Below are 18369 nucleotides of genomic sequence, written 5' to 3' on the forward strand. Positions count from 1 at the left end.
TTCGCGCGCAAAGCAACGGCTGGTCCGAGTACAGGCGCAGAAAGCGTGTCTCTGGAGCTTTTGCGAATCGAACTTGGAATCCGCAGCATCGGACGGGTTTCTATGGAGCACGAGACGCGAAATAATCGTGGACCGTTTGTGAACAGTTCTCCTTACCTTTCTGCTCTGTAATATCGGCCATATTAGTGTGCCCTGGTAACGTAACCTCCGTTCCAATCGTCGAGAGTAGTCCGGCACGAGTGCCAATCTCGGTCGTGGCACGGTCTCGCAGGGGGCCGAAAAACCAATGGAAACTAGTTCCAAACCGGTTTCATCCTGGAACTGGTTCCGTACGCGTCGAGAACTGGCGGCCATATTAACCTCGTGTGCCTCACGGACACCACAGATACGTTAAGCCAGGTCCACATCTGACGCAAAGCGGAGCGAACATGTCTGGACTCGTGTTCTTGTCACCACGAACCAGGCTTAACAATTCACCTGCCGGTTATTCGAATAGTCCTTTTCGAAGACGATTTCCAAATGGCTGTTTTAATTATTCAAGAACCAGCTGTTCCGGGTAATAAAATATAACAAAACTTTCTAATGAGATTATTATTGATGCTTCATTTGTTGAAGTCGCCTTTAATGTGGCACAGCCGTTGGGAACGCTATTAACATGCTTCCAGTAATGACATGTCTGCTTGACATGAATGGATGGCAATTTTGTATTAATAGCGAGTATGTTTATCCTGAACATATGGTAATTCGTTGTTTAATGACGAGCGTACTCGTCACGAAGAAAAAAGTTGCTTTTGCTATTTAAAGTAGCATTTAGGTAAAACAATGAACATAATTGCACTTTCAACACATTTTAGACTGAGAAATATGTTATAATTCATTTCGATTTTACAACGTGGGCACTTGTTCTGCTTTTGTTAATTTGGCGAGTTGCAGGGAAAAGGATTGGAATGCGACTTACTTTAGGCGACGATCGTCAATTGTTATGGGGAAATGTGATGTAAACATTAACCGCCGGTTTCCTCTCTTCGGTAAACACGAGCACGATAAGAAATGTTCCTCGATTCGAGCATATCTCTCGTTCTCCATGATAAACTCAATCCCCGTTTGCAAGATAATTGAAACACGATCCTTTCTACGATACCATTGCAGCTCCTTACTATTCGAGCCATGTAACAAATAACAGGCTGTATTGGCTGTTCATCGAAGCGCGATTGATGTTCACCAATTAAGGTTCGACGCAGCGTTTCACTTGCAACTTTTTTTCGGTGAATTTGCATGATTAAAATGTTTGTATAATAGCCGACGCAGAAGTAGATCTCGGAGATTTGATTAAAACTTTGTTCGTGCCTGTATCTCGTTCCTCCCGGATCTTACGATATTTTTAAGTTGCGCGGAATTATTTACAGGGCTAATTATTTATTCAGATAGTAATTACACATGTAAAAATCATGTTATTCCATCGCTCGGGTTTTAATGGTGAATATCAACGATAATGAAACGTTGCGTAACCGACGAACCACTTTCAGCTGATTTCGAGCCAAGTTTCGTACGAACGAAAAAATGATTAAAGCGGCCATTCCAGATTCGCCGATAACACACGTATATTGCATTGCTTGTTAGATCATGCTAGACTGGTTGCATAAGTCGCGTGCGGTTCCGTTTAACGATTCGCAGGCATTTCTACGATTCGATGAACCTTACGAAGCGCCGTATGGTTTTTGCGTTAAACAAAGCGTTCGCCGCTCGAGTCGCTTCCTTTACATTCCTAATACGTAATTCGCGTCGTAATTCATAACTGTCTCGACGCTCTTATTATTTAACCGAATGGATACACCGGTGCGCCAAAGCGGGTAGACAATTGCAATTTTCAGCGGGTCTGTGGCGCGCGGAATATAAATTATTAAACGATGCGCATCGGCGGCATTACGCTCGATAACTCACTCGTATGAAACTTTCAAACTTTGTTTAAGACTTTTCTCGGATCTTGCAGATTCTGTAGGATAAAAATGTCAGATCTTGCAAGTGTAATGCAAAGTGAATCATTTTTGACTATTTGAAAGCAATTTCAATGAATAGTTCACATAGTTTCGAGCGTCAAGCGGATCGAGAGCGTAATTGCGATTTAGTATTCACGAAGAGCCACAATTGCGCGGGGATCGGTCCTTTCACCGTGTTTCACGGTAATTATCAACGGTCATAGATCGCTCGTTGATACGGGGACTGCGGTCGAACGATCCGGGATCGATGGTAGCGTTACGCGATCTCGGAAAGGCATTGATCTCAATACGGAGACCGCTCGATGATTTACTTTCCCTTCGAGAAGACGGTGGAAGGCTGCGAGCGCGTTCGAAGTTGCGCCTTAATCGGCTGATTGTTTCGCAACGATTCTGTTATCGCTCTCGGCAAACAATTAAATATTTATCTCGGTATGTACTACGTTTAACGTCTCGGCCGCGCGAAATCATTACCATTAACTTTACACTCCATTCTTTTGCTTCTCAGTGTCAAAGTTGCCGCGATTATTCGCACGCTCCGACGCAACCGGCGACACCGGAAGTGAACCATTTCGAGCACCAACCAGGGTTGTACGACGCCTGATTCACGGTGCATCGTGTAACGATGTAATAATCTCGACGGAGATAGGGTGAGGTGTAATTACGAATAGGTTCGAATCTGATTAACTAGCCTCGCACACTTAACAAGTAGGTACTTGTCAAAAATAAAGAATACGTAGAATCCGGGAAGCGCATGAGTTCGCAGTTTTTTGGATGCGGTGAAGCTTGTACAGTTCAACTTCATTTTCACTAGTTTCTATTATCCGTTATAACTGGACTAGAAATACAGAACGATTGAAATAATTTAAGAACATCAATACAATATGTTTAATTTGCTAAAATTATTAATAAAAGAAATTTTTGTAGATAGATAGACTTTCTACGGGCAATTACAGTAAGGAGCATAACTGATTCCACACACTTTAAATCAGAACAACTTCTTTATGAATGGGCCTTCAATTCACAATCAAATTGAATGGGACTTCAATTTCTCTGTAAGGCTAGAAGAATTAGTTTAGTAAATGATGTGTGCAAAATATGTTGAAAAACGCATTTGGACGGAATTGTGAAAAACAATAGTAAAAATTGATTTTTACAACTTTTTTAGCTGGGCCAATAACGAAAATCCAAAAGATGTGTCTGGTCAACCGGTATAAATTATATACGCTCTGAAAATTTCATTGAAATTAGTTAATCAGTTTGCAATTTATAAACGATCAAAAGTGGTAAAAATTGCAATTCTTCAAGATTTTTGGCCTTTTTACCACTTTTGATCGTTTATGATTCGTAAACCAATTAACCAATTTCAATGAAATTTACACCAGTTGAGTAAAAATCAATTTTTAGTATTGTTTTTCACAATTCCGACCAAATGCATTTTTTCACATCTTATTTATTAGACGTCATTTACTAAACTAATTCTTCTGGCCTTACAGAGAAATTGAAGTCGTTTGGTCCATACACATAAAAGTTATTCTGATTTAAAGTGTGTAGAATCAGTTATGCTCCTTACTGTAAATGTTGGCGACGAAATTCTTGTTCAATCTCAGTTATCTGAACGCAGACACCTATTATCTAAGTCTCCGTGACTTCATTATCCAAACTCGTTGATTGTCTAAAGAGCTTTGTTCCCCGATAGATCGAGATAAACGAAGTTCCTATTGCACACGGAGTTTGACACGAATCCTAAGTGCATATTGAACTTGATTGCGAAGAGCAAACTTCCGAGGGGAGTTCTATGGTCACGGACTATGGGGGAATGCCGCGGGATTCCTCGTTTTGGGTCATCGTTCGTTATGATTCTCGGATCCGTCCTGTTTTTCTCGTACCCGTTATTATCGTTTGCCGGATGCGCTTCCCCTTCGTTCAAAGCATGGTCAACACGTGTCACATTTTTTTGTTTACCGAGTGGCTATTAAGAGTACAAGGACGCGGTAATTGCGCTCGACTCGTTGAACCATCGCTTTTGTCACGAAAACTATTTTCCGTGATTACGCCGGGGGACACGCGTTCACGTATTCATTCGCATTCCGTACTGAATCGCTGGTAATTTTATTTAAAGATCATTGCAATCATCATTCCAGTTCATTTCGATCAAAAATTCAAAGATCTTCACATACCAACAGTGACAAAGGGATTCGTCTATCCAGACACAAAATGTAACTTCATTCATCTCCCATTTCAAGTAATAAGGGTAAACAATTTTTCTTTCGCCTAAAGGTTGACAGTATATTACTTATAAACCGTACTTTATAAACCATTGAATAAAAAATTCAAACCGCCTTGAAACGCCAACAGTGATAAAAGGACAATTTAGAAGCACCTAAAAATTCGCAAGTCAAGTCCCTCTTCGAAACTCTCCCCGCGCACCCTTAAGCGGTTCAAATTTCGCGCCCCGGAAGGTTCGCGTTTCTATTCGCGGAGCTCGTACCCCGGTAACCCCAAACGCTTGATTTCGATAGGCGGACTGGCTGGATTCGATAGCGGCGAGAATCGAAAGCGTGACGTCAGGATGGTGGAGCGAGAGAGGAACGGCGTAGGGGAATGGTTATGGTGCTGGAAGAGGATGGTGTGCCGTCGATTGGAATGAGAAGGTTGTAGAATGGTGTTGTGGAGGTAGAATAAGAGAGAGGAGAGTGGCGAGAGTCGGTGAACGGTTTGGGTGTTGGTGTGCGCGTGAGGGCGAGGGGGCTGGTGCTGGTGCATAGAGAAGAGGAGCCGAGCCGAGAGGATCGGATCGGATCGGATCGGTGGAGCCGGTAGGGAGGGAGAGAGGGAGGCAATATCTGTGTGTGGAGTCGAGAGGAGACGGGCCTCAGCATCGTCCGCAGCACCGCAGAAGCAGAAGCAGCACAGGCAGAAGCAGCAGCCGCCGCCGCAGCCGTAGTAAAAGCACAGGGGCAGAGCGCGAGTGAAACGAGCGAGGACAGTGCGCTCGCGTTTCGTCGCCGATTCGTGTGGGTGCGTGTGGCGAGTGCGTGCGCGAGTGCGTGCCCGCGGGTAAGGTATACTTTCGATTTCCAGCGATCGCCGGACGAGAAACACACGGGCGGGAGGAGGCCGGGCCGGGCGCACACACGACGGTTGACCATGGAGTGAAACGGTGCGGGTAGCGCGAGCCGCCGTGCCCCTAGTCCTCTGTCAGTTGTTCTGTGCTGTAATTTCGGTGTGTGCGTGTGCGTATGCGTGCGGTTATCTCGGGGAACAGGTGCTCGACTAATCCTCTCCTCTCCGGTGTGGATCCCTCTCGGCTGACTGGCTGCAACGGGTGTTTAATCGATCGACAGGGGCCTGTACCGGCGAGAATTCATTCGCCGTGGAGGCCCAACGTACAACGTACATTCTAACAAGTCGGTAACCGGTGTACCCGCTCTTGTTGGAGAGAATGAAGTAGGAAGGCGCGCGTGGTCTGTCAACGGACCGGTGCATGTGTGTGCGCGCCGGGCATCATCGGCCGTTCCCCGTCCGCAGTGTCACGGGAGTTGTTTTCGTGATCGTGAACACGATGGTGGCGGGTCGTCTCTAAGGGAAGGTGTATAAACGTTGCCAATAGCAGCGAGAAAGAAACGGGCCGGAGCGATAGAAAGATAGAGCGAGTGACAGAAAGGGAGGAGAAAGAGTGAGTGAGAGAGAGATACAGAAGGGGGACGTTCGAGAGGGGAGCGAGAGTCGGTGAATCGTCGGCGCGTTTGCGAACGCGCCCATCGCGCGTCCAACATGGCTACCGCGAGCAACGCGACGACTGGCAGCGCCGGCGAGCCGAGCGGCAACAATGTCGCCGTGCCCCAGTGGAAAAGAGACTTGATACAGCGGCGTAGACAACAGAGCAAAGTGCTCACGAGCAACGGGGCCAGCGTGAAGCTGTGCTCGGCGGTGATCGGTTCGTCGTCACCGTCGTCGGAGCCCGTGGACTCGTTGTTCTTGCAAGATCAACAACAGTGCGTCGCCGGCGTCGGCGTCGGTGTCGGCGTTAGCAACGTGTCGCTGCGTTCGCGCGCTAGTATGGGAGAGGAGAACGTTGCGAACGGCCTTCCGAATAACAACTCGTCTGCTAACGTTGCTGCTGCTAGTGGTGGTGGCAACAGCAACAGTGTTGTTGTTGTCGGTGGTGGTGGTAGTGGTGGAAGCGCCGCGACCGGTGTCGTCGTGTCGTCCTCGCCGTTTCTGTGCAGAGGAGCAGCCGGTGGCGCCACCGTCGTCGCCGGAGCGATCGCCTCGAGCAGCTTAGGCTCGGCAGTCGCGTGCAACATGCGTCTCGAGGCGGATCTGTCGCTCTGCTCCGACTCGGAGGATGTCGCGAACGGCGCGTTGAGCAAGTCTTCGATGACGGACACGTCGTCGGAACGGAAGTCATCGGAGCACGGCGACGGCTCCGAGAGCGAGGACGCCGTTAAAGGAAGCAACAACGCGGATCAAGCGTGTTCGGGGAACGGGTGCGAGGAGAGACGCGCCACGGGACCCACCTGTAGGGCCATCAAGCCGGAAAGGGACGTGCTGGCGGAGCTGACTCGAGCCAAAGCGGAAATGCCGAGGAACAGGCCGGCTAGTGATGACGGGGAGAGTGACAGCTCCGAGGAGCTGCAATATGGCCCCGGGATCGTGAATAAATTGAAGAGCAAGTATCTCAATCTGGCGCTCAGGGAGATGAACAAAAGCCGGGTGACGGTGCAACGGTTCCGGCGAGCGGCTAGTCTCGAGGACCTTTTGGACTGCGAGGACGAGCCAGAGAAGACCGTCAGGAAGTACACGAAGAGGTCTAACAATACTGGAAGCAACGCTAAGACGGAGAGATACAGGAACGCGTCCAGAGGTAACGAGTCGATGAAGAGGGCAAGGAGCGTCGAGACGCTGATGAGGTACAACGGAACTGAAGATGGTCACGGTCGTGTTGGCCAAGCTACCGGGTTGAAGCGGGAACCGGTCAACGACCACATCATCCTGATAGATCGGTCCACGGTGAAGATCGAGAGCCGGCTCACCGAGCTGGACAGGCCGAAACCGGTGAACAAGCCGAAGAGGATCAAGCCGCTTCTGGCGGAGACTGAGAGGCCTCCGCCGGACCTAGTCAAGACCACCATGAGGATCTTCGAGGGGTCCGCGAAGAAGCTGAGACCAAAGGGCGAGGTTGCGGCGAAGGTCGCCACGTTCAAAACCATCAACGACACCTTCAAGGCCCAGACGCAGAAGAAGGTCGTGGCAAAGCCGCCGGTTCAACCGAAACCATTCGTGAACGGCAACTCCAGACCGATGCCGGGTTCGCCGAAGAAGATCGTGTTGCCTCAGAAGCCCACCGCGGAGTTGATCGAGACCCAGGCTGGCCATGAGGAGTACCACATCGACGGGGTAATCACGGAACCCATCGTGCAATCGGTGTCTTCGGTGGTCAGCAAGTTCCAACAGATCGAAAAGTCTCACTCGCCATCCCCTTCGCCCGAGCCATCGTTCAAGCTGAAGTTCTCTCCGGCGCCGAGCCCGGAACCGCAGAAGCTCAAGTCTTCCCTGGAGATTAGCGTGAAATCTCCTCCGGTGACGCCGATTCTGTCTCCGAGGATATCCTCGCCTAGGTTGCAAAGTCCTTCGTCTCCGATGAAGGAAACGGTCAGGCAGAGCTCGCCGCATCTGCACAGCCCCACGTCGCCTGTCAAGGACGCGCCTAAGCTGCCGTCGAGCCCAATCCACAAGCCGCCGGCGAGTCCCAGCAGGGAGTTGCTCAGACAAATATCCGCGTCAGAGTCTGTAAAAGTACCGAGACTGCAGACGGAGGATGCGTTACCGTTGAACAACAGCGCGGATCACCCGAGGCAGCAGGTCCCGGAGAGAATACAGAGTCCTACGATCAGGGAGAAGCTGGAGGAGTCGAATGAGAAGCTGCATGAAACAGTGGTCAGCGACGACGATGAACAAGAGGTCGTCGACGCACCGAAGACTATCTCGAAAACGGCGCTGGAGAACATCGCGAAGACCGGCGTCACCATGCAGTTCAGCTTCAACGACAAACCGACCGTAAATAAAAGCTATCTGCCAGGGTTCGCGCAGAACGGACAGAAATCCGCGGACGAGCAGACGGAGAATCGGAATGAGAAGTCGCCGGAATCCAGGGGCAAGCCGTTTTTCCCAGGGAACGCTTCCGCGAACGCTGTAACGGACCAAGAGACGGTCTGCAGGCTCCAAGAGAGGCTAGAACCGGACAAGTGCGATCGGAAGATCGAGGACACCAAGGAGGAGGACGGGGACGCGGACGCGAAGGGGAACGTTGAGAACAAACCGATCGGAGCCATTTGCAGCCTAGGACTGATCAAGAACATCACCCCTGCGTCCTACCCCCAAACCAACGAGTCCAAGACGATAAGATGCCAGAAGACGACAGAGTCGCCGCCACAAAAACAAATCGGCATCATCAGGCCACTGGTGTCCACCAAGACCCAGCATCCACAGCAGAATTTAAGCAACCGCGAGCTGGAGAAGAACCTGATCAATCGCGTCAAAAGCATAGAACAGCCCACGAAGGTTGTGGTCAGCTTGAAGAGCGCGGATGAAATCCAACCAGCGAAGAAAACCGGCTCCGGAAGCGGAGGTCTGTGGGAGACCAAACCGTGGAACCAGCAGAACAACACCATGGTGTTCAACTTCAGCAACCGAAAGGACGTGCCCGACTACATCGAGAACGACGGCCTCATCATCAAGAGGAAGCGGGAGAAGCCGAAGGTGAGTCATCGATACAATCTAATCGTTAACGACGTTATCACACTGTTTACTGAACTGTATACCGTGAATTTGAAACAAGTCCATTATCTTCTCTACGAACGCGTCGGTTATGGGAATTCATAACGATATTTTTGATATTCGAGATTTTCTTGATCCGGAAGTCCGCGAGAAATTCGCGGATCGATACGGTCCAATAGCAAGCTGGCACGAGGCACTTTCTTTTCGTTAGCATACATAATTCAAGCACTCATTTCACTTTCCTTAATATCGCGCTGAGACAAAAGCGTCGCAGGTCGAACAGGTGCGTGCGAGCGATCGTCACACGCAGAATTTCAAACGAGGCCCGGGCATTCGAGGCACGCGGTTCCGTTCGCTCGACATTGCGCGTCACATTTATTTGTTTTCTATTCTGACGGGCGGGTCGTCGCGTTTAAATGCTCGTAAACTTACTCGAACAGCTGACGACACCCTCTCGATTGCCAGAGACAAGCTTTGGCTGTGTATATCGTCAATGAACACGATTTTAAAGAACTATGATGAGAAATTTCTTGTCGGGTGGGAGGTACCTACAGAAAAATAGATCATTTGTTAATTCTTACTTAAATGAAGATAAGATCAAATGCAAAACGCTAAAATCATTTAGAGAATTTGCAAATACTTTTCTATCAGCTCCATCTGATTAAAATTATTAATAGCAGCTACGAAGCTCCTGTATCTTGCAATTAAAGCATAGATTTTTTATTCATTTGTTAATTCTTAGTTAAATGAAGATAAGATCAAATGCAAAACGCTAAAATCATTTAAAGAATTTACAAATACTTTTGTATTAGTTCCAACTGATTAAAATTATTAATAGGAGCTACGACCTCATGTATCTTGCAATTATAGTGTACATTTTTTATTTTACAAAACTATCATAAAAAAAACTCGAAGATCTCGTTCCTTCGCCTACAAAGCATACAAAATTTTCTGTAAAACTGTTCTGAAAAATGACCATAAGCGATTTTCAAGTTACACGACGTTGTGGAGGATTGTCTATGGGAAATGGCGAGCCATCAAACTCCAATTTTCTGAATGGCTCGCGACATTCCTCGTTTCCCCTCCGGTTGGAGAGAACGAAGAGTAGTCGAAGAAGATGGATGAATACAAATGACACGTTGATTCGATCCTAACCCCGGGGTTACTCGTCAGCCACCTGTCTCGAGAGTTTCGAAGCTGGCCGCAAGTTCACGGTGAAACGAGGCGAGACCGATGATCTACACGCGTTCCAAGAGATCGGATTGAACTCGGTAGGATCGTACTTTCTCGCGTTAGATAACCCGGAACTCGGATCCTCCGGTCGGTTGCGGGCTGCTTTTTGTAGGGCATTTCGTCGGTCATTTGTGTTCTCTCGTTCGCGAAATCGTCCTCTGGCCGATCTAATGGCCGTAACAAGGCTCCCTCGAGTCGGTCGCCGGAAAGAACCCGAAGAATAGCCTGGCGGACTCGATAAGAGACGACCGTTTAACGAACCGGAAACTGGAGCATGCGTCGGGACGCGCAATCCGAGTCGAAACGCACGAAACGGGGACTGTGGTTGACCATGATGCGTGCCACTGTGTTTCCCTCGAAGCGATTATCCCTCACGACAATACTCCATTTTCTACAACGTGCAAATAGCTAGACTTCACAGTCTTAGCCTATCTTCATGTCTCAGATTAAATTTACAAGATTCTATCGCACTGTTTTATCGCGATTCGCTCGTCAGTGCCTTGAGTAGTTACTTCAGTAGACAAGAATGGAGAATGAATGACGATGCAAAGAAAGGACGCGGAAAAAACTGCAGTTTCAACATCTATTAACTTGAAATTGTCTATCGTAAAACAGTGAATACGTTCGAATGATTATGCTATCGAGGCGTATTAAGAATAAACAGGTGATCCCTACTAAGCAAAATTAATCGTCTGAAAAGCAATTTGGTACTTGTCAACAAGAACAGGAAGCTTTAGAGACACATTGAAAGAACGTACACAGCTGTTAGCACAAGAGTTAATGTCGAGGCGAAACCTTCTATGCTTCCCGTCGCCAGGTACCATAATCGTTCTGTGCATCCTTCTGCGGGAGCCTCGACAGCCATTCTTCCACGCAATCCCCTATAATCATTTAGTCCCACAATATTTATGGACTCCACTTCGATATTGCTTTCGAAGTACAGTCAATTAGAGACGATATGTCCAAGACCGATCGAAAACTTTACGATTATGTGCACGTGTAACGGGAAGTAGTATAGCGAAGATTGATCATTCCCGATCTATGAGGAAGGGATCGAGTGTCCTTGGAGAGAATGAAAGGTTTCCCAGAATCGAGAAGACGATGCTTGTTCGATGAGTTTCGTTCGTAGCTCGTATCGTCTTGAGAATAGCGTTACAACCGTCGCGTTGCGAAGGGAAGAGTAGAAGTCGATCGACGAGAACTTTAATCAGCTTTCGAGGGGATTAGGATCCGGCGAAATGTCACGACGCTCGGCTCAAATCCGGAAAATCTCGGCGTCGAAGAAGCCCCGACTGGTCCGAAAACAATTGAATTACTGCAGGCTCGAGGACGAAACGTCCGATAAAATCAACCCATCGGGGAAACTACAAACGCTTCCGTAATACTCGCGAATATCAACTGATGTTCATTAGAAAATCTCGTGTTTCAAATTTACATGTATAGATGCATCCAGAAGTAGACCGAGTATTTGAACTTGAACTCCTCGTTTCTTTGAGACTTCACAGTCTGGTTAGAACAAGCCTGAGCAGAAAAAGAACAAACGAATACATACAAAAAATTACCGAATGAAATTATTAAGAGGAGAGTTTGTTGAAATTAATTTTTGCTTGGTATTTGAGCTCCTCATTTCTTTGAGACTTCATTGTCTGTTTAGGACAAGCGTGAGCAGAAAAAGAACAAACGAACATCTACAAAAAATTACCGAATGAAATTATTAAGAGAAGAGTTTGTTGAAATTAATTTTTGCTTGGTCCAAATTCTTCGAAAGTTTTCTTTCGCATACAGACGCACAGTTCGACCATAAATGCGCAAAGTCCGGTGAGAGTACCCGTGGTCCTCAAGATCATTTTTCTCGTCGGAATTGTGCGAACAAGCTTGTCGGGAATGAAATTTCGCGCAGCACGCGTGATCGGGCGGTTACGTACGTTGGGTCGCGTGTCTCGGATTGCTAGTCCGGTGGCATTAGGTCGTGTAAACGAGAATCGGTAGGTGGTTGTAGGGTGCATGCCTGCAGAGAGTGCAAGCATGGGCGATAGGCTCCGAGTCTGCCGACTGCATCTCCTCCTTTACGCCGGTAATTAAACGGAGATTAAGCGGCCTTAGATCCCGCGATAACGAAGTTGCACGGCGTGGTTCTCGGCTCGGCGGGTACATATCTGGTTGCGCAATTAAATGGACCGCGGTGAACGACGATAATCGATTAAAGGCTCGCTCGTTTTCAAGTCCCACGCGACGCGTTTCGAATTAGGCTGCGTGTATGCTGCTGTGTGGAGGCCATGAGAGCGGTGATAACGGCCGAGAGTGGATGCACGTTCCATTATTCTGTAATGAAAGTGTTTGCTCGATGCGGAGTAATCGCTTATTAGGTAATGAACGGTGCCAATATTGGGAGCCAATTATTCCTTCATCTCTTATTGTTAGTGTAGAACGTATGTAGAAAGAGATAGCAAGAGGAACTAAACAATCCACAAATAGCTTGTTTTTTTAATGATATTTTTACCAACACATCCATCACTCTTTTCCGATTAAAATGGATACCAAACTCTGATAAAACAGTGTTGTAATTTGAGTAACTGTGATTTTGTTCGCATTACCGAGACGAATACAGACAAATTAACGCGCGACCGAGACCGCGGTACTGTTATGCGAATACAAGAAAGAAAGATGCTTGTTTTTGAGCAGCTTCAGCATGACTCCGGACAGGGAAACGAGCAGAAGGAGAGATTATCCGGAGACGCGATCACTGCACGCAACCGTCCGCGTCCGTCGCGTTAATTAACCTTCGACGACCTCGTAATAATTACGCAATCTCGAGCATTGCACCCAGCGGCGGCGCGTAGAACGCGTTCCGATGGCCGCGCGATTATCGCCGGCTTTGCAACCGATCGTCATAATTGGTCTAATTAATCCGTAAGAGCATCCGATTGAGATACGAAACGACTCCGCGGTGGAACGAGGTAAAAGGCTCCCTTCACCGATCGGTCCCGCGATGCGCTTCCACGAAATTAGGTCGTGAAACGCGATCCTTTATTCCATCTTCCAAGATCGTCTTCTTTCCTCTATCATTCCCTCATTTTCCCGATTTTTGTCAGGACGACAAAGAGAAAACGCTCTTATCTGTCCTTCGTAATTCGATTTGAACATTCGGAAGCATCGATACGGTCCGCGGGTTTTATCTCGTTCACGCTCGCGCGTTTTCCGTCTTCGTGTACCTTGAACCGGTGCAAACCACTGGAAACAGAACCTCGGAACCGGTGATTCGATGAGGGGAAAAAAGCGGAAAATGAAATAGAATGCGGCGGAGATCCTCTCGTGGAATTCCTCGCGATTGCCGACTGAAACGAGGAGCGTTTCGTAACGCGGAAAGCAATTAATTGCCCGACGATATGAATTACGTCGACCGCTGCGTACGGGGACCGCTCGTTCGTCTCTGAAGATCTGCGGGTAGACATTTTCAGACCAATTAGATATAAAAAATCGGATTTCATTTCTGACAGTGTTGTCCGTAAGGCTGGGAAGGGAACGCAATTTTTCTTGAATTTTATAAGAGACTCTGTCACGTTGCAATCTTCGAAATCAATTTGAAAGAACAATCAGAAACACAAATAAGAAATAATTTTTAGAGTGTTGTCTCTCAGGTTGAAATATAAAACTTTGTCACACCGAGTTTCAGACTACTGCATTATGTACAAACTTGAAGATCAAATCGAAAAATGCTGCTGTAATTGATGTTTGTGCAACAAACTATACTTTATTAGATTACAACTAGTGAATTTGGTACAATTTGGTGCAATTAGACTAAAACAGAGCAGCGAGAAATGTGACTCAGAAATTGGTTCCCAGAATTCGCTAATCGCGCAAGCACCGTAGAAAGTTTTTACAGGAATTGGGAAAACGTTACACACAAAGTTGCCAACAAACGCGTTTTCATTTCAACTGGTTTGAACCAGTGAGTCACGTTATAATTACGTATTGTAACATTGAGTTACCACTTTGAGTTCTCAAGATTAGCTAATTAGTATGCAGTAATCGCCTGGTACTCTTCTAATCGCGGCGTCGTTTTCATCGCTTCGTTCTCCGCGTAATCTTCAAAGCGTTATCGTCTAGACCGCGGATGATTTATTTATAAAGGAGTTCAGTTGAATTTATAAGATCTGGCCGATCTACAAAGTGCCTCGATAGGAATTTAATTAGACTCGGTTTGTGTCTGAATTCATTTACAATAATGTAAATTTCGACAATCCACCTTTCCGACTGTTCTTCGTTCTTTCTTGCAGTTCTTGCACGCGTCTTGAAGATGATAAATAATAGGATACAGCGGAAACGGTGTAAATAAAATAGAAAATCCAGTGTTTGGTCGGTTGTTGCCCATCCACCGCGAACGAGAAACGTTCTCTCGTGCTAGACGGCTGCTCGTAAATATTTTCAATTCCACGTCCCGTGGAACGCGCACCTATACACATATTTAAATGCTACGGTAACGGTGAAATCTTTCACAATCTTTTGAAAGTTTATCGCCCGGGTGAAAGCAGAAATTACGTGGAGTCCCGGCGCGTCTTAATTGCCCCGCGGAAGCGTCCAAATTTGAGAATTCTTAATTACTTTCGCCCCATCGCGAGTCCTCTCGCGTCCTCTCACGCGATCTTCGAGAAGAGCGACTCTCAAACTCGCGCTGACGCTTCGGTGAATTTTTTAGAAATTTTTAGGGTATGTGTGTTAGAGTACAATATTTCTTTTTTGTCTTGAACTTGATTACGTTGATCAATGTTCCTTTCAACAACGTCTACGCTTAGGCACATTTTTAAAGTGGAAGTAAAAATGGCACATCGCAATCTGTTTTCAATGAGATGGCTGTTTTAATACAACATAAATGATATGACTTTTACGATCAATTAGAGACCGAATAGTTAAAATCTTCATCTTCTTATTCGCCACGTGAACGCTGTAAATTGGTGCTGAATATGTAAATTCACACAAAACGAACGTCGAAGTTCCAGGAAGAAATAATTAAAACGTACTCCGGAGAGTACATAGCTGCATAAAACGAAGTTTACGAAGTTGCCCGTTAATGAAGTCGCGAGCTGAACCGAATTTCACTGAAGGGGATGCAACATTTTATCAACCGGTTAGACGGGTTGGCCCTCTGAAAAATTCCGAAAGAATTACATACCTGGAACCGACACATTTGCGGCATACTTGTTAACCAGGTAGCAACGCTATGATAGAGTCAGCGACTGTCGGTAACTTGCTAGTAACCCGTCCTCTCGGATACCGGAAGCGGAGCTCCGTCGATTATGCGCTATTGCGTAAACATTAAATGCGTTTCTTCGCTTTATGTGTTATTACTGTTATCACGGATTCACTCCGTAACGAATGCTCGAGTCACTGATGTAACCTGGGGTCTGCATAACCGGCTCCGCCTTCGTCAAATGAATTGCCGTCTAACCTTTTTCTCTATTTTCTCTTTTTGCGAGGCGGTTGTTTTTCCCCAGCATCCTCGTTTTCGCGCTCATATTCAAATATGCTACGACAAAACTACTCGTCATTTCCTTCAGATAGTCCCTGCGTTTATCTCGTGGTTCTGAAACTGACACCGTTATCACGGAGCTATCGTTGAATCGAAGTGGGAAACGTTCGTGAGATTCCATCGGATGGTTATCTCGACTGTGTGCGCAGTTGTGTCGATTAAAAATTCTGGGGTTCAGATGGGTTTGATAAGAGTCGTTCTGTTGATGGTTGTGCTACAATGAAGTGAAACATTCTACGAGAGAGGAGAGGGAGGCAATCGTGTAACTGTAGTACAAATGGGTTCGATAAGAGTTGTTACTAAAAGTCGTTCGATGAAATACATAATATTTGCTGAACTTTAATAGGTAACAAACTGAAGGATCTTTATAACAACGGAATTCATTGAGGAAGGTGGTGCTGACATGTAAGATTACACAGCACTTGTAACAATGGTTGTACTCCAGCGATAGTACGCTAAAATTGTCCACAGAAGATACAAGCTTCTATGTATTTATCTTTGTAGATTGTGGCACCAGCCTTTAGTGACTCGCTAGTGACAATGTCCAACAAATTACAACTTCTCTTCTGCGTTCTGATAATTATGATTATAAGAATCCAAACCTCTGTTTTCCTCCATCATGGTTTTCAAGAAATTTAATTATGATGGTGGAGTTAAATTTCCAACTTTCACAATTTTGTCTCAATATCTTTTAGCCCATATCTTTACGAATAAATTGAAAAATGTCCGAGAGAATTGTCGCCAAAAAATCTTCATAAGCTGAAATCGATAAAAATCCATAGGAATTCGTGTTTCACGATTATCGAAACATAAAGCTCAAGTTGGACAATGTTATCGGAACGTATTTGGATCATCGCCAGGTTATATCGAACTCTTATTCTCGTCGAATGCCAATACGTTTGGTAGCAACGTATCGAACGGTGCGTCGATTGTCACAGGATAGTCAACAGTAACCGGGCTGATCCTCGCGCAAACACGCGGTGTTCAGCCGGGAAGCCAATGGAACATGGAACTAGTTTAGGGCTCGGCTCGGTGAGTCAGACAGCTGTTTATCGATTGGTAATGAAGAACCTACGAGACAGCGCAGCGCACCGATATCCGATATCGCGGATGCGTCACTTGTCCTAACCGCTCTTGCGTACCTGTTTGTTCTTCGGGAATCACACTGTGTCAACCGTTCTCGCGAGTCGATCTTTAAATTGCAGAAGGCTGAAAATGTTTACAAGAGGCAGCAAGAAGTCGAAAGAGGTCGCAGGAGACTACAAAAGATCGCGAGATACTATAAGAGGTCGCATGACATCGCAAATGATTGCAAGAGGTCGCAAACGGATTGCAAAAGGTCGAAAGAGACTACAAAAATCGCAAACGATCACAAGCGGTCGCAAAAGATTGCAGGAGGTCTGAAGAGGTCGCAACACATTGCAGATGATCGCAGAAAATCGCAAGACACCGTAGCAGATCGCGACCACTAGAGAAAGGAACGCGAAAACGGCCGTGCAGCAGCGAAGAACCACTGTTCTCTCGTTTCTTCGGCAGGTTTGCCGTGTTACAGCCGCGGGTAATCGAGTTTGTGCCTCGAGAAGGTATCCTTGACCTTCTTTCGTCCGATAACTATTACACTATTCGTCCGCTCGCGATTTTCCACCGATTCCGCGATCCTCCGAGCGCATTCCACAGATCTCAGCTGGAGCTGGCTGCTCCGGTTGGCTTTTGTTTGAGGATTGCAAACAAACAGAAATCCAATCGCCTCTGACGATAGTATAATCCATTGTTTGATAGACACGTCCGGCCTCCAAATTTTCTCGGAGTCTCGAATGTGTGAGATCCACAGACTAATTACCACTGCATTTAAAATAACGTGGACTAATGTTAATAACAAAAAAAAAGGGACGCGGGTGCTCGTTCGACATCGATCATCGGATCCAAACGAAACTCGGGCTCGATCCTGAAGCGAACGTTGCACCGATCGATCGATAATATCGCGTGGCCGCCAGACAACCGGTTCTACCTGTCCAGACGAGCATTCTCAGGTGTCAAAATCGCGGTCGAAAAATTCTAGACCTCGAAAGGCCGTGCACGAAAGATCGATCGACTTCGTGGCGCATTGTGGGCTATTTCCACAAAACCGGCGAAGTTCATCTCTCAAGTTTAATCATCATATCATATTTAGTTCATCTTCGTGTATATTGCATCGACTGGAAGCTCCCTTCAAACATAAAATATAAAATAATAATTTTTATTAATACGCGCGTCTAGTATTTCACAAGCTTGGACGTGCCGCGAAGGCATAAAGAACCGCAGACTAGTACTAATTAGCTACCGATTGCGTCGTCGAAGGAGAATTCAATTATTTTGATCAAGCTGATGGGATGCCGGGACCAGGAGCGTAAGGGACGAGGTAGGGCTATTGTCGCGCGGCCTACATACCAAAAATCGTGGCGTTGTTGCGACAGGAGCGGCGAGATCGTTAGCTGCTCCTTAGAAGGCGGACGCGAGGATCGAGCAGGCTGTTGGACCCGATAACGGGTCCTCCATGGCTTCACCCGTCTCCCGCGGAGCCGCTCTAGGACGGCCATATACGAGAATTCCCATGGCGGCTTATGGAATGTCACCCGCCAGGCCACGACACACGCGAATGCGGTTTCTTTGGCTGATCGGCTATCGGGGACCTTCTCCCGGCGAGTCCTCTGCTCTCGAACGACCTCCCGTGACCGTATAATGCCTGTGTCTTCGTTGAAAAACGCGCCTCTTCAAAGTTTCACTTAGTATGTTAACCCCTTCACACTTTTGCACAGGCATTTTATAGAAATTGACTCCGCCAACCAGGATGTC

At 46.8% G+C, this 18369-nt stretch overlaps 2 protein-coding genes across 3 annotated transcripts in view; one reads left to right on the forward strand and one right to left on the reverse strand.

The window, feature by feature from the left end:
• LOC143209082 (uncharacterized) overlaps positions 1–417 on the reverse strand; it is an 86771-nt gene extending 86354 nt beyond the window's left edge. The window contains exon 1 of the mRNA XM_076424311.1: positions 157–417. Coding sequence (XP_076280426.1) covers positions 157–181 — 25 coding nt within the window. The 5' untranslated portion in view covers positions 182–417. The remainder of the gene's footprint in view (positions 1–156) is intronic.
• Positions 418–3583: 3166 nt separating this feature from the next.
• Positions 3584–18369, forward strand: part of Bif (protein phosphatase 1-binding protein bifocal) — a 37675-nt gene continuing 22889 nt past the window's right edge. The window contains exon 1 of one of the 2 annotated variants that reach the window (XM_076424119.1): positions 3584–8759. In XM_076424119.1, coding sequence (XP_076280234.1) covers positions 5772–8759 — 2988 coding nt within the window. In that variant the 5' untranslated portion in view covers positions 3584–5771. The remainder of the gene's footprint in view (positions 8760–18369) is intronic. The other variant, XM_076424127.1, reaches the window with a different exon arrangement.

This window comes from Lasioglossum baleicum, chromosome 1 (genome assembly GCF_051020765.1).
Source record: "Lasioglossum baleicum chromosome 1, iyLasBale1, whole genome shotgun sequence".
Taxonomy (NCBI): Eukaryota; Metazoa; Arthropoda; class Insecta; order Hymenoptera; family Halictidae; genus Lasioglossum; species Lasioglossum baleicum.